Genomic DNA, 14,581 nt, shown 5'->3' on the forward strand with positions numbered 1-14,581 from the left:
TGTAAGCATGTGCACTGGGCACTTCCAGCCACTTTTGGTCCACGATGCATAGGGGCAGCAAGGAGGTATGCTGCCACCCCGCAGGACTAATTTTGAACAAAGCGCTGGCAGGGAAAATGCGGGGGAGGGGTACAAGAAACCTCCCCAGTCCTTAAAGCTATTCCCCCCACCTTCTACTGGCAGTCGTCGGTTCCGTGCACATCCCTAATTGTGTGGTGTGTTCTTTAACTGTTCTGTATGACTCACTGAGTACTTTATAGTAGATATAAGTTTGATTCAAATGGAGGCCAAATTTATTCATTTGAGCTTGCATGTAAACATGTGCATCACCTGCCTATAGGCTCCTCTGTCCTGTCCCCTGTTACCAAATTTAGATAGGGGTGGGGTGACTACAGGCAGTTCCTGCAACACTAAGACTCAGAATTAAGGTTTGGACAGTTCAATGTGCTGGTACAATAGCATCCATTGGCATAGGGAAGCATGGGAAATCTGACTTGAATCACTGTTTCATATAAAAAATGTAAAATCAAAACCTAGTATACAATCAGAATTTTTAAAGGTATTATTTTATGCCTTAGAAAACTAAACATTTCCAGCAGGATTTCTTGCTATTGAGAAAATAGAAACTCTAAATTTAGCTGCATTAAATATTCTAGTAATTGTGTTCTGTTCCATTTTTCTTGATATTTAGGGAAATTAGCTTTCTGTGGAGCATTGTTTTCCCTTGTCCTTCGAAATAGGTTTGCTGCCCGTAGAATCAAAAAGTTGAAATGCTGTTTTGGAAAATATTCTTGGTCCTCAAAGCACCCTGTTAGTCTAAGCCCTGTCTGCTTTAATGGTGTTTGCATGATTGGAGACCTTTGAGAATATAATTTGTATAATCATTTCCTGTTTCTGAGTTAGGTTCCTTACAGAATACAGAACGAAAATTGGTCTTATTTGATCTGTTTCCAAAGTTTTGTGTACCCAGAGCCCTGTTCCAAGCTACTGGATTCCATAACAGTGGTTTCAATCTTATTTTTCGGCTTCCCTTTTTAGATCATTGTATTGTCTAATGTGCATTAGAATTGGTCACACACAGGTTTCTTCTGTTATTTTGCCATTTGTGGCTTACTGCACATTGTTTTTGTTACTGACTGGTTGACATAGCCCATAATATAGAGGACTTGTGCAGCTGTTTAAACATTATTTTAAGCTGTGTAGTGTGAAGGAATAAGCATGTATAAATGAAAGAAGACTGTGACAGGATAGGGTTAATGGAAGGTGGAATGGTCAGTGGATTGCTTGACCAGTGATGAACTTGGGTTGTGGGTAGTGATGTGCAAACAGATTCGACAGTTTGGGGTCAAACTGAACAATCCCCTGTTCGGTCCAACCCCAGACTGAACACCCCCTGAATGTTTGGGGGGGTGGCAGAATTTTTTTATTTAAAAAAGTTACTTACCCTCTTCGGGGGAGTTGTTGGAGGTTCCCTCTCCGCCGCTGGGCTCTCTTGCAGCCTAAACCAGCCCATTTGGCCAGCTCTTCAGCCCGTTTTGGCCTTTCCCTGTGTGTGGCCTGGGTGTCCTCCCCCCCCCCACGGCACCTCCAACAACTCCCGCGAAGGGGGTAAGTAACAAAAAAAAGTTCGCTACCCCCCCAAACCAGGGGTGGTTCGAGGGGGTGCCAGACCGAACTGGCCTGGTCTAGTTCGAGTACGGTCCAGACTCGAGCCAAACCAGTACAGCCGGTTCCATGCACACCCCTAGTGGGGTGGCGGGGAGAGCTGATCATGAACCAGCCCAAACCAGTCTGTATCTAGCTAAAGTATGCTGAAAGCCACATAGGTAATGAGTCCACATGCTGATCTGCTTTTGGATGTAGCTTGGACTCATATATACTCAAGCCTTTTGTTCTGGGGTCAGACATTTTGCAGGCTTTTTATAGACTGTAACTTGTCTCCGATGATCATGGAAATAAACACATAATATAGGCTGATGCACTGTATTCCATTCTGGTTATTGGCTCAGCCGGAAAACGGACTCAAGAAAGGGCTTGTGTCCTTAGGAGTTGGGACTCCTTGCGCCTCCCCCTTATCAAGCAGCTTGCTGGTTGAGTGAGTGTGGGGAGGGAGAGACTTGGCAACAGGACATAGGATCACAAGTTCCCCACAACAGCTCTAAGATACTAGCAAATACTAAGCATCATCATCATCATCATCATCATCATCATCATCATTATTATTATTTACTATTATGTACCAAGCCAGCTTTGCACAACCTGGGACCCATCAACCATGGTTTGTGGCCTGCAAGGTGCTTGAAAATAGGGAAATGCACAGAAATGGCGAGGGCCAGTTCCAAGGTGGGGGGGACACGTTTAAGGGCAGGGGAGGGTGCAATTACCCCTGTCCAGCGGGGTGGCAGTGTACCTCCTTGCTGCCCCCTTCCCTCCTTGGTCCGGAAGTACCCTGTGCACATGTGCACGTCAGCGTGTGCACCCTACATGTGCATGAACGAGCACAGCATATGTATGTGCAATGCACACACATGCCAGGGTACTTGACAATCCTTCTGTTCTCACAGTTTCAATTAGGAAACCATGAGGAAATTTAGTTAGTCTTTGTGACTTACCTCAGCTGCAGGTGCAACATTTCTCAAACTGTACAGGCCCCATCCAGACCTTGCAAGGAACATAGTTCATTGCAAGTCCATTGCTGCTTGACACAGGAGACTGGGATACTTCCATGGAAGTAGAGATTCTCCAGTCTGCCTTGCATACCTGCCTTGCATATAAGCATACTTGCAAGTTGATCTACAGTAAATGTGAGGAGGTAGCTTGGCGTATCTGTCACATAACCTCATTGGCTTTTAAAGTTTGGTTTGTAAAATTGCTCTTTTTGTTTGTAAAGTTACATGTGAGATTATGAACAAAGTGTAATAATATTAATTAATTAATATGCAAAGAGCAGCACAGGAAGTAGTTTGAGAATGAAGGACAAACTGTACTGAAAATTGGGAGCTATCGCTTATGCAATTTTTGGAGGGCAGACAAGGTCTGTGCAGTTTTCTCTATATATTGTGGGTCCCATCTTTTAAAATCACATTAATTATTAAATGTTGTACGAAGCAAATATCTGCTTTGAATGCCAAGGGCTGAAAATTAAATAAGATGGTCAGTGCTAACTGATAGGCATTCAAGGTGCTTTAAAAAAGAGAGCGAGCGAGAGAGAAGAATAAACTGGTGTGGCGCCACTGCTTTCATTTGGAATTTCATGTGGTTTTTGGTTCAGAACTATCAATGGGATAGAGCTATAAAAAAGCAATGGGATACAGGTATAAAAAAGCAAATATATTCATGCTTTGATAGCACCTCTATACTTAAGCTAAATCACTCTATTTCATTTTGATAGAAATAATGAATTTGAAAATGACTCAAAGAGGAAGTTGTCATTCCACATCAGAAAGGATTAACTCATCTTGTGTCAAAAGAACGGGTGAACAAACAGTAGAAAGGGGTGGGAAGCTGTTTTTACGGCTCAAATACGTTTTTGGAGAGGTGGTGAAATGATGGAAGATACAGGAGGTGGGTCTTTTGGTACTCATCTAACCTCTGTAGCAAGAAAGGCAGGCTTCCCCCAAAGGCAGCCTTCCACAAAGGGCTCCTGCTTTGGATTTTACTCACAAAAACGTGACCGTGTGCAACTTGGTCCCACCAGATCCTAGGAGTGAGCTGTTCCCCCTGTTTGTTCACTGACGCTGACAGGGGTCAGAGAGACACACACAGACTGAGAGCGGCTGGAAGGGAGAGACAGGCAAGGTGATCCAGGTGGAGCTCAAGACAGTGGGCAATGTTAATCTCCTGTTTCCTGCCAGGCACCTCACTGAAAAGTGAGGCGGGAGGGTGGGAAGCGCAGAAAGGAAACTAAAACAAAAGGAAAAACTATATGGTGGTGGTGGTGATGATGATGATAGAACTTCTGATCCTGGCTCACAGCACCTGCCTGCTCACAGGGCAGCAGAGATCCACCAGCTCTTCCCACTGCACAGACTATCTGGAAAGAAAGACCACCAGCAACTTTGCCCACACTCTAGCTTAGGGCTGTAGGGTGCATGTGCGTGCAGATACAACCACAACTGGAGGTTGTATGAGCTGGGAAAGGAAGGAGGCTGTTGCTGGGAAGCATCTTCAACAAAGAAAAAACAGTGGATAGTCTTCCATTAGCCCATCAATGGAAAGTATAAAGCAATCCTAGTTAACTTTACACGAAAGTCGGGGGGGGCGGGTTAGTCCTAGGTCAACAAACATAGGGTGGCAACCTCAGTTGTATGGGTTGCAATATTTAGATAAAAGATATCACACACACCCCTCCAGTTTGAGTGAAATATTTTTTAATGAAATATTCCTTTGAAAATGGAGGGGATAAGCATACCTCTCCAAATCCTTCTCCTCATCTTAGCGCCCAACTGCGTATGCCTATAGTCCCCAAAAAGGTAATTAAGGAGAAGAGAAACTCTCCACGCCCCATCAACAAAAACCAGAAAAGCCTGGCGACCTCCACAAACATTGGATTTTGGTGAGAGGGACAGGATCGATCCTTGACAATGCCTCACTTCTCCTTCCCAAATACACCATCAAAACTCAAACGGCATCACACTTTTGTTCTTTAAATTTCCTGGGGGAGGAAGGGAAGGATTGATTGCAACATATTTTTCAAAACTTTGGAAAGAGTGGGCACTACAACAATATCCAACAGTGTCCCCTCTCTTGGGGGAAAAGGAGGTTGAGAGACACACACACACACTCAACCGATAGAAAACGTGTTTTAAATAAACATCCATTTTGGAGAATTAACATACTTTGGAATCTGTGGCGTGAACAGATATACTTCACAGACCTGTTTTTATCAAATGTATACTATGCAGCAGGACAGGCAGTGGGCAAAAACAGCAGCACAAACAAACGGAATGCAAACAACGCCCCCAGGCTGCTTAGTCTCCCTGATTCCCTCAGCAGCGCTGCATCAAATTTGTGTGCCGCTAATGCTCTGAAAACTCTCAACAGAGCCCCTTTTTCTTCTGATTCAATTGTGTTCCCTACAATACTGATTAAGCTGCACACACGACACACACCCAGCTGAACTCCCCGTGAATGCGCCTCTGAGTCCGCCCAGGCAGCAGCCCCCGTGGCAGGGGGAACCTCCACTCCGTCACTCTCCTGGCCACTGATGGCAGTGGGGGCTCGCCTCCATGACAGAGGTGAGCCAGGGGTGGGTGAGTGGCAAAGCGGAGCACTTCCCTGTCATGGGGGCTGCTGCCTGGGAGGCACCGAGGGAGCACCACTCCATTTACATACTTAAAGAAGCTGCCCGCCCGCCACCCCCTGGACTCGGAGGTGTGTTCGTGGGCAGCGCAGCAGCAGCAGGAAGCAGAGTCAGCTCTGTCTCGGGCAGCAGAGCAGTGGGGGCTGAGCAGACTGCAGATAGACTCAAGGGGAGCTTCTCGTTGCTGTCTCCCACACGCGGCAGCCCCACCATCTGGAATCACCCTGCCCTGCCCGTCACCCCCCACTCAGGCCCGGCATGCAAGCCAGGAGGGACCGTGACTTGTCCGGCCAATGAGCAGGCAGGCAGCAGCAGTGAGTTGAGCCACAGCAGCGCTCTCGGGGCCCCGCTGTGCCAAGCAGCCCAGCCAGCCCCAGCAGCAGGCAGCTGCATGCATAGTAGCTTAAAAAATTGTATTGGGGGGGCACCTGGTGCTGGGGGGGAGTCAGTGGCATTTTACGCCCCCTCTCGAGGGGCGCCTAGGGCACATGCCTTGCCTGCCTACCCCGGTTACGCCTGTGAATAGCTATCTTCAGTTTTGGAATGTGCTCTTCAAGGGTATATTATACAGAACCTCTACTTCTGGAGTGTAATGAGTTTCCATTATGTTGACTATTGTATTTGTTTGCTTTGTGAGAGCACAAGTGCAATATATGAAGCTTGCTCAAACTGAATTGCAGCTGGTATGCAATGGTAAAAGAGGCCATTATTTGCTTTTTTTTTTTGCTTGCCATGCAAAAGAAAAGATTAAACACTACCTAAACAAGAGTAGCATACAAAGTGTTGGGTGTATTTTCAACTACCAGTAACAACCAACCACTTTTTCTACGACCAGTTAAGGCTCAATTTGTTTGAATCTGTATCTAGCTGATTTTTATTTTTTCAAGAATGGTCAGATGCAAGGCAGATTTCACTTTGTATCTATGCCAACTAGTCCTAAGCTGGCAAGCGCAAGGCATAGCATCTTCTCCAAAGCAGTGCCCACAGTGTGGAATTCCCTGTCCAGGGTGTGGTGTTTCAAAATCTGTTAAATACTTTTTCTGTTTAGGCAAACATTTAGCTTACCTTAAATGGTGGAGGTTTTAGTGGATAAAACCTCCTTAGTGGAGGTTTTGTGTGTGTTTGTGGATTTTTTGTTTTGTTTTTTTAATGCTCCTGGGCTGATTGGATTTGTATTGATCTTTAGTTGTCGGTAACATTTAGGAGATGGTGAAAAGATAATACTTCATAGCTCTTTTGGTTCATGAGAGTAAAAGAGAGATGGGTCATCCATTTTGTTCAGTGATCTGCTGGTCACAGAGGTAGAGAAAATCAGTCTGTAATGAGGGTTGCCAACTAGGGACTTTTATAGAGGATATGAGGCTATTTTGGGGGCCAAACAACTTTTTTTTGTATGTGTTGTGGTGTCCAAAGTTCTGGGGAGAAGCTGGAACATTTTGTTCATTCAGTACACTTTGCTCTCATGAGTAGCTTCTCTTTTGTCTCCTTGCCCTGCCAGCATTCATTCCCCTGACCATCCAGCCAGTGTTGAAGCCAGAATGAAGCTTCTGCTTCTGCTTCAGGAGCATGGATAGGCAGGCCCGGCAGATGCAGCTTGCTTCCTTCATGTGATGGCAGTGAGAAGTTAGCAGTTAACTAACTAACTTTACTCAGTAGCAGTTACCGTTGCTGAGTAAAAAGGCTCCTTTTAAAGTGGTGAATCTTCTTTTTATCCTGGGAAGAGCAACTGACCCTATCCAACCCCAGCCCAACATCCCTTCAGTGGCTGATGCTGTTGTTAATTTGCATTTCGTTTTGGATTGTGAGCCCTTTGGGGGATAGAGAAGCATCTTATTTATTTTTCTTTGAAAACCACTGTGAAACCTTCTGTTGAAAAGCAGTATATGAATGTTTGTAGTCGCAGAGAACAGCATGCGAATAGAAGATGGTGCCAGCATACAAAGATGCTGGGTTTGTATCTGACAGTATACAAAGAGGCTTTCCTGCCTCGAGCCAAGAGGTGGTTACTGGCCTGGCTGGGGAGAGCAGGCTGCGTGACTGCGTGAGTAAGAGTATAGAGGACTGTGTGTGAGGTAAACCTACCTAGAGATGAATTTACAGTTAAGAAGCAGGGGCCTGTACTTAGACAGCAGACATACAGCTCACTTGATCAGCTTCACAGTGGTGAGCTGTATTTATTCTCAAAATATCCAATATTTCTCAAAATATACATATATAATACCCATAAATATATTCAAATTTTATGCAGTGGAGACTTTTTTTGGTGAAAAGCGTCCTCTGTTTCCACCTTTTTGGTGATGGATATCGACTTTTTTTCGCTATCTGGACCTGGTGGCAACCCTGTCTGTAGCATTCTTTTTATAGAGTCATCCTTGTGATTGTCATATGACAATATTAACAACAGTGTTAAATGCTGTATTAAAGCTACTTCTAATCTTCCAGCTTCTCTTATTACTGAGATAGGTCAGCTGATTGAACATAAACTAAGGAAACAGAGAGAGACATTCCACAAAATGAATGTAGAGCAGGGTTATCCTGTTAAAGCCTATGAAAACATCATGGAATTGCAATCCACATCTTCTCTTCAGGACTTCTTCATATGTTGTCCTATTAAAGTTTGTCCCCTGTACTGAGAAGTTTCAAACAAGCCAGAATTTCAATATCTATTCCCAAAACGCAAGTTCCGCCCAGAGAACTTGCATTTTGGGAAGTATAAAAATATGTTAAATATATAAATAATAAATATCTATCCTAATGTAATTGACTGTTGCCATTCTTTAAGCACCTCGGTTTGTTTACAGACACATATTTAAAGTTGGTGGAAATCTCTTGATATAAAGCATAATGGTCGCATAGTACTATTAAAGCATTTTAAAATATGCAAGCTATTATTCATGAATAAATAATATTTCCTGTGGCTAGTCATGAAGATGGATTTCTGATACAGCTGTATGACTTTCAGTGTCAGAGGGTGGGCAGAAATGCGGTGGTAATAATTCAAATATTAAAAATTAAATTGAAAAGTAAATGAAAGCTGTGATTTCCCAGAGGCCACCTTTCTGTGAGAAAAACCTTATTAACTTCTCAGCCCGTCCTCTAGAGAATGCATTAATGTGAATTTAAAGTGGTATGTGTGTGAGGGAGGGCTGCTTTGGTGAGGTAAGTACTACAGATGAAGACAGCATGCAGTGAAAAGAGTTCTACACCTTGCTTATAACTGGCAACATTTTAAAGTGGAATTGCTTTATTTTTTAGAGCAGCTCCCCTTTTCTAATTTTGACTTCGTAGTATGCAACATTAAATAATAAACACATACAAATGATACTTTGCACTGTGTTTTGAAACTTCATAATAGAGAGATTTCTGTAATGAATACTAATTTTTTTAGGACTGGTTCATTCTTTAATATATGTTCTTCATTTAGCCATTGTTCAGTTGCTAAGAAGTGAATTTTATATCACTGGAAGGCATGTTTTTTTAAATATATGTTATGTAAACCAATATGAAAGCTTATTTGTATATGTAAAATCCTTGGTTGGTGCTGTAACTTGTCTTACATACTTGTTCAGATATTTTATCTTTCAAATTAATTTCTTATGAGACATCTAATTTTCATGTGCTAGTTTAAACACCAAGACAATAATCCTTTTATGGGAGTAGCAATTAATAGGTGAACCAGTTATTTCAAGCTAGCTGTAGGAGGCAAGGTAAAATTAACATTCTTGACAAAATAGTACTTGTCAAGAAACACTTTCTTGTAAAGGGATGTAACTCTGAATGGTCTGTAGCACTTTAAGATGGGAATTAGCCTCACGAGAACTGAAGCAAGTTATACATATTTTCATATTCTGCCTCTCTCACAGCTAGAGAGCAGCAGATATTCAAATACACACACACACACTATCTCTTCTCTCTTTCTCTCTCTCTGTTAATTGAAAAGAGTAGTCATTGCATTATTCTTACTAGGAAATGGAAACCATCACTGACTGAATCTTATCTCTAGCATACTTGAAAAGCAAACACATCCAATAAAAGTGTGTATTGGGGCCTTTTAAAACCAACAGATGTTTTTGTGTTATACACTTTTTGCAGACTAGAGATATAGTCATAAAATTTTATGCTGCAATGATTGCTCAAGTGCCTTAAGATTCTTTTGTTTCTTAAATAATAAGAAACATTATTTATCTGAGACATGCAGAATCAATTTTAAAATGCTTATTCCTTGAGTTACAGAAAATGATGTTGCAAATTTGGACATTACTGAACAGGAAGGTTGATGAACTTATATTTTTATCTAGGTACTTCCATTTCCTAGCCAAGTGGTGTACAACAGGGTTGGAAAGTGTGGGAGTCGAACTGTGGTTTTGCTGTTAAGAATTCTAGCTGAGAGACATGGGTTCAACTTGGTTACATCAGATATTCATAACAAGACAAGACTGACCAAGAATGAACAGGTATGTTATTGTTCCCATATATATGTTTTATTTTTATTCAGTTTTAAATTGGTGAAATAGAAGACAGTAATTGAACATGCTTATATTTGATAATCTGTAGGTAACTCAGAATAGTTAATCACAAATATTCTTGAAAAGGCATTGCAGTAAACTCTCTTCATTGAAATTAACCTTTTTAAAAAAACCTGGGTAGCTGTCATCGTGTATTTATGGGATATTCTGGGCAATAACACTGTGAATGAACTAGGGTTGAGCTGAATTTTTACAGACTTGCAAAATATTGAAAGTAACCACCCACTTTCAGCAACCTTTGGGTGGTCATTGGAAAGGAGAGCAGTTTTCACTTATTCAAGAAACATTGCCTTGAATAGGATTAATTTGTCCCCTTTCTAGTCTAGGTTCTTCAATGTGTGTCCAGTCTGGGAGGTATTGCTCTCTATTGCCTTTATGTAGCCAAATTTGATGTGCTACCTAGCATTGTAATGCCAGCCCGATGGTTGTGATTACTCTTTAAAAGAAAACTAATTTGTAATTAAGGAAGAGAAGCACCAAACAGTGTTCCCCCTAATTTTTATCATCAGTGAGCGGAAAGAGTTTTGTTCTTGGTGGAAATATCAAGGCAGTGTGCGCACATAACTGTCACACAGAGAGAGAGAGAGAGAATTAATGTGCCACACAAAGAACAGTGTGCAAATTTTTTTAATCGCCCCCACCTCAACGTTCTGCCGGAGGGAGGCTCCGCCACCTCCCGCCTCTTCCCTACTACAATTCAACGTCTCTTTTTCTTTCAGAAAGGTTTTGCTTAATTTTTTTCCAAAAGTACAGCATCTTATGAACAGTGTGCTGATTGCTCCCATTAGTAAATTAAACATAGTTGGGAATTAGAAAACTATGAAGCTTAAAAGTTACATAGGCTGGCAATACAGTATCCTTTACTGCATAGTGAAAAACATCTGGAAAGATACCTTTGGAGTGACTTGGAACCTTTGAATTTGTGAATTAATTAGCTAATAAATCTTTCTTGTCAAATTGTCATCAGATTATTATATAGCATGGGTTATAGTATAGAATTCCTACAGTTTTAATAGTGCTGGACGGAGACACACCATGGAAAGAAATGTAATGTTTTAAAATATTCATTGTTTTCTTGTGATGATTCAGTAATTAATGATACCAATAGCTGCAACCTTTATTATTGCTTTGACCTATACCATACTACATTTCTGGAGTCTTGTCTATATATTAAAAAGCACAATAGCTGTTAGGTAAAGAATGTGCATTTTCAATAGCAAAATGTTTTTTAAAGCTCAAACTAATAATCTGAACTAGGAATCTTTCCTTGAGTACCTGTTGTTCCATACAGTAACAGGATACTGAGCAGAACTACCAATATACCAACAGGTTCAGTAGAAAAATATAAGGCATTCTTGCTGTTCGTATTTATTGAAATATATTGCTCAAACCTTTTAAATTAACCCTCATTTTATCTGCAGTATCCTTTCTGGAAATAGGATGACAACTATCCACAATATTTCAGTGGACTAGCAGTAACTTGCTAGTATTTTTCCCCCCATGTCTTCACACTCTGGTAGGCACAATGCCTTGGCGGCGGCAGCAAACAAGACTCTCAGAGGGACGAGGGAGCCTGGGGATCGAGCCCATGTGGCTGCAGTAGTGAACAGGACTCTCGGAGGGAGCCGATCCCCCCCCCCCCCGGCACAAGAGCTCAAGCAGTGGGCAGGGAGAGGTGGAGGAGTGGGCTCTTGCCAGGACAAGAGGTCCTGGCAGGAGTCCACACCTCCATCTCTCCCTGCCCACTGCTTGAGCCCTTGTGCAGTGGGGGGGGGGGAGAATCGGCCCCCTCTGAGTCCTGTTCACTACTGCAGCCACATGGGCTCGATGCCCTGGCGGTGGCAGTGAACAGGACTCTCGAAGGGAGGAAGGAACTGATTCCCCGCACAAGAGCCTGAGCAGCAGGAAGGGAGAGGTGGAGGGGGTGGGTGTGAGAAACAACTGGGAGCCAGGCAAGGACTGGACTCCGGAGTCAGAGGCGATAGGGGGAAGGCGGTGCGGAGAGAGCAGCAGCCGCAGAGGAAGCGGCACTTTCTGGGAGAGAGTGAGCAGCTCTGAAGGATCTCCGTGCAGGGGGCATGGAAGGTGTGTGCGTGCACAGCTGCACACCTTAGAGGGAACAGTGGCACCAAAGCAGCACCATTTGGGGGAATAATGGGAGCAAACGGGTGCAAAAACAAAAAAGGAAACATTCTTAGTGGCTGTTTCCCCACCCTTCCTAGAAACATTTATCCTCCTCCCCACACCAAAAGCATTATTTTTGCATTGAAAAACCAAATTATGTCATGTAAGATATTGTTGCTTGCTTATAAGATCAAACCTGTTGCTGCATGCTATAAAGATCAATACAATTTTGTAATTATTTAGAAAATTAATCAGAATTGCGGTAAGGCCCTGTAGTTAAGAAGCATCCAGAAGAGCAAGCCAAGTGGAAGTAGTATACATATATCAAAGCTCTTGAAGCAATGCATAAGATGAATTGAGAGATTAAATTGGTCTTCATGGAGACAAATATGGGTAGATTGGAAAATACTGAAGAGGAGCAGAGTAGGAACTTAGACTGGGAGAACAAACAGGAGTTTGATCAAGCAGTTCAAGCAATTTGTTGCATAGGCAAAGAGTATTAATAAGCTTCTGTATTCATAGAGAGAATGGAGAATGATGGAGATAGCCATCTCTGGGTGATTGATCTCAGCTCTAATAATTAGAAGTATACTGCCCCTGACCAGGAAAGTTCCATTTACCTATCATGGCTATTCATATTGTTAAACTTCCACAAATTTGGTCAAATCCTTTGTTAGAGCCATCTATGTTTGTGGTTATCACTACACTTTGTAGTTGTCAATTCTATAAGTTATTGCCCATTGTTGCAGGTAAAGTACCCATAAAAACAAAATGCAAGATTATCCTGAGACTGAAAACAAGTTAAAAGGCTTGTCTACTTTCATTTCATTCCACTTTTTGTTGAAACTTTACTTGTCTTCATTTGTCTCTGTCCAGTTGGTATGTCAAAGGAAATTGATACTCCTGCAGCAAGCTATGAAATAGGTCACCACTTTTTTGTTGGATACAATTTAAGAAAGCCATCTGGATTACAAATAAAGTTATTGAGGCAAAGTTATCGATTTTATTTAAAGTGAAACAAAGTTTTATTTTCCCTTTCAAAAAGAAAAAGTAAGTAGTAATGCTCTGGAACTCTCGTGTGTTAAATATGGCAATAATAAAAAGTGATTTTTCCTTCCAAGTAACCAATTGCATCTCCTTTGGAATAAAACTGGAGTTTATTCACAGCCTTCAAATGCGTTACCACTCTGCTGAGAGTAATTTCTCTACATCACTAGGTGGAGTACTGCTAGAAATACATTCTAGTGTTATACTGAACTTTCTAGGAGATCTGATGTGGGAAAATAAAAATAACAGATAATAAGGACATTGGCTTAGTATACTTTATTGAAAAGATTTTTATATTGCCCTTCAATCAAATTTCCTTTACAAAAAGCAGGGAGGGGGATGTAAAAATAAAATAATTTTTAAAAATACAAATATACAAACAGTAAACAAGAAGTTTAGAGGTATATGGTAGAAGTATAAGCTGTGTTTTTAGCGCTTCGTTAATATGTGTAAAATCAGCATTAAAGCTAGATTCTGTACAGGTTTTTGAGTGACCTTAGGAAAGGCTCCAACAAGTGGGAGGATCTCTTTACCTGAGCATTAAACACCCAGACTTTACATCCCAACACTTTCTAATATACAAGTTCAGTGTTTAACTGTATCCAATTAGTTTTGTGTAATGCTGTCATGGATTCCTCATCAGCTGCAGACTACCACCCCACTCAATCTTCCAATATGAATATGCTATTTATTGGTGAATAAACATGTTATTTGGGGCTTAACTATGCTAAGTTAAATGTGCTATTATTTGGTGAAGGTGAAGATATCAGATAAGATTGGTGAAGATACCAAATCAAAGTTCATGCTAAGGAGCAGTGCTGAGGGCATTTTCATCACCACTAAATTCTACTATTGACCCTACAAAACTGGTGCTAGGGATTAAGGCTTTCATGCTTGAGCCTTGTCATGGTCACCATTTATATCCTGAGATAAGTACATAAAATGTAACTCCAAAATGATTCATTTTGATTTAGAATACCAGTATAGACTGGAAAAGAGCAGGGGGCAGGAAGAATTTGTGGTGGCTTAAAGAAAATTTAAAAAACGAAACACCTCCAAACAAAATAATATCTGTAGAAATAAATGAAGACTACACTGAGCATTTCACTTAAGGCTGCAATCCTATACACACTTGAGAGCTGAGTATCTGGGCAAGCAAATGAGCTAACTGGACACCAGGGAACATGCTTAAAATGTGGTAAATACCTGGAAAACCGGGGGAGATGGCAACGTTATCTAGGTGAAGGTGAAGAAGCTCTCTGGCTAGTTTTCCCTGTGCTCTATTAAGTTGTCATACTAGATATATACTGACCTAGCAAGACCCTTTGAAATCTGACTGGCTTATGCTGGTAGGAAATGAGAGTAATGTTGCTCATTTAAAGAGATGAAATTGAAAGTGATTAGCTTGTCAATCTGCCAGGGAAACGGTTGGACCATTAGACAATGAGGGAGTGAAAGGGATTATTAAGGAGGATATGGAGGTTGCAGAGAAGCTAAATGAGTTTTTGCATCCGTCTCCATGGCAGAGGATACTGAGCATATACCTGTTCCTGAACCAGGCTTTTTAGGGATGGAGGTTAAA

At 41.7% G+C, this 14,581-nt stretch overlaps 1 protein-coding gene across 1 annotated transcript in view; it reads left to right on the forward strand.

Moving 5' to 3' along the window:
• Positions 1 to 14,581, forward strand: part of UST (uronyl 2-sulfotransferase) — a 216,327-nt gene that overhangs the window by 103,541 nt on the left and 98,205 nt on the right. The window contains exon 3 of the mRNA XM_053291570.1: positions 9,601 to 9,756. Coding sequence (XP_053147545.1) covers positions 9,601 to 9,756 — 156 coding nt within the window. The remainder of the gene's footprint in view (positions 1 to 9,600; positions 9,757 to 14,581) is intronic.

This window comes from Hemicordylus capensis, chromosome 1 (assembly GCF_027244095.1).
Source record: "Hemicordylus capensis ecotype Gifberg chromosome 1, rHemCap1.1.pri, whole genome shotgun sequence".
In the NCBI taxonomy this organism is placed as follows: domain Eukaryota; kingdom Metazoa; phylum Chordata; class Lepidosauria; order Squamata; family Cordylidae; genus Hemicordylus; species Hemicordylus capensis.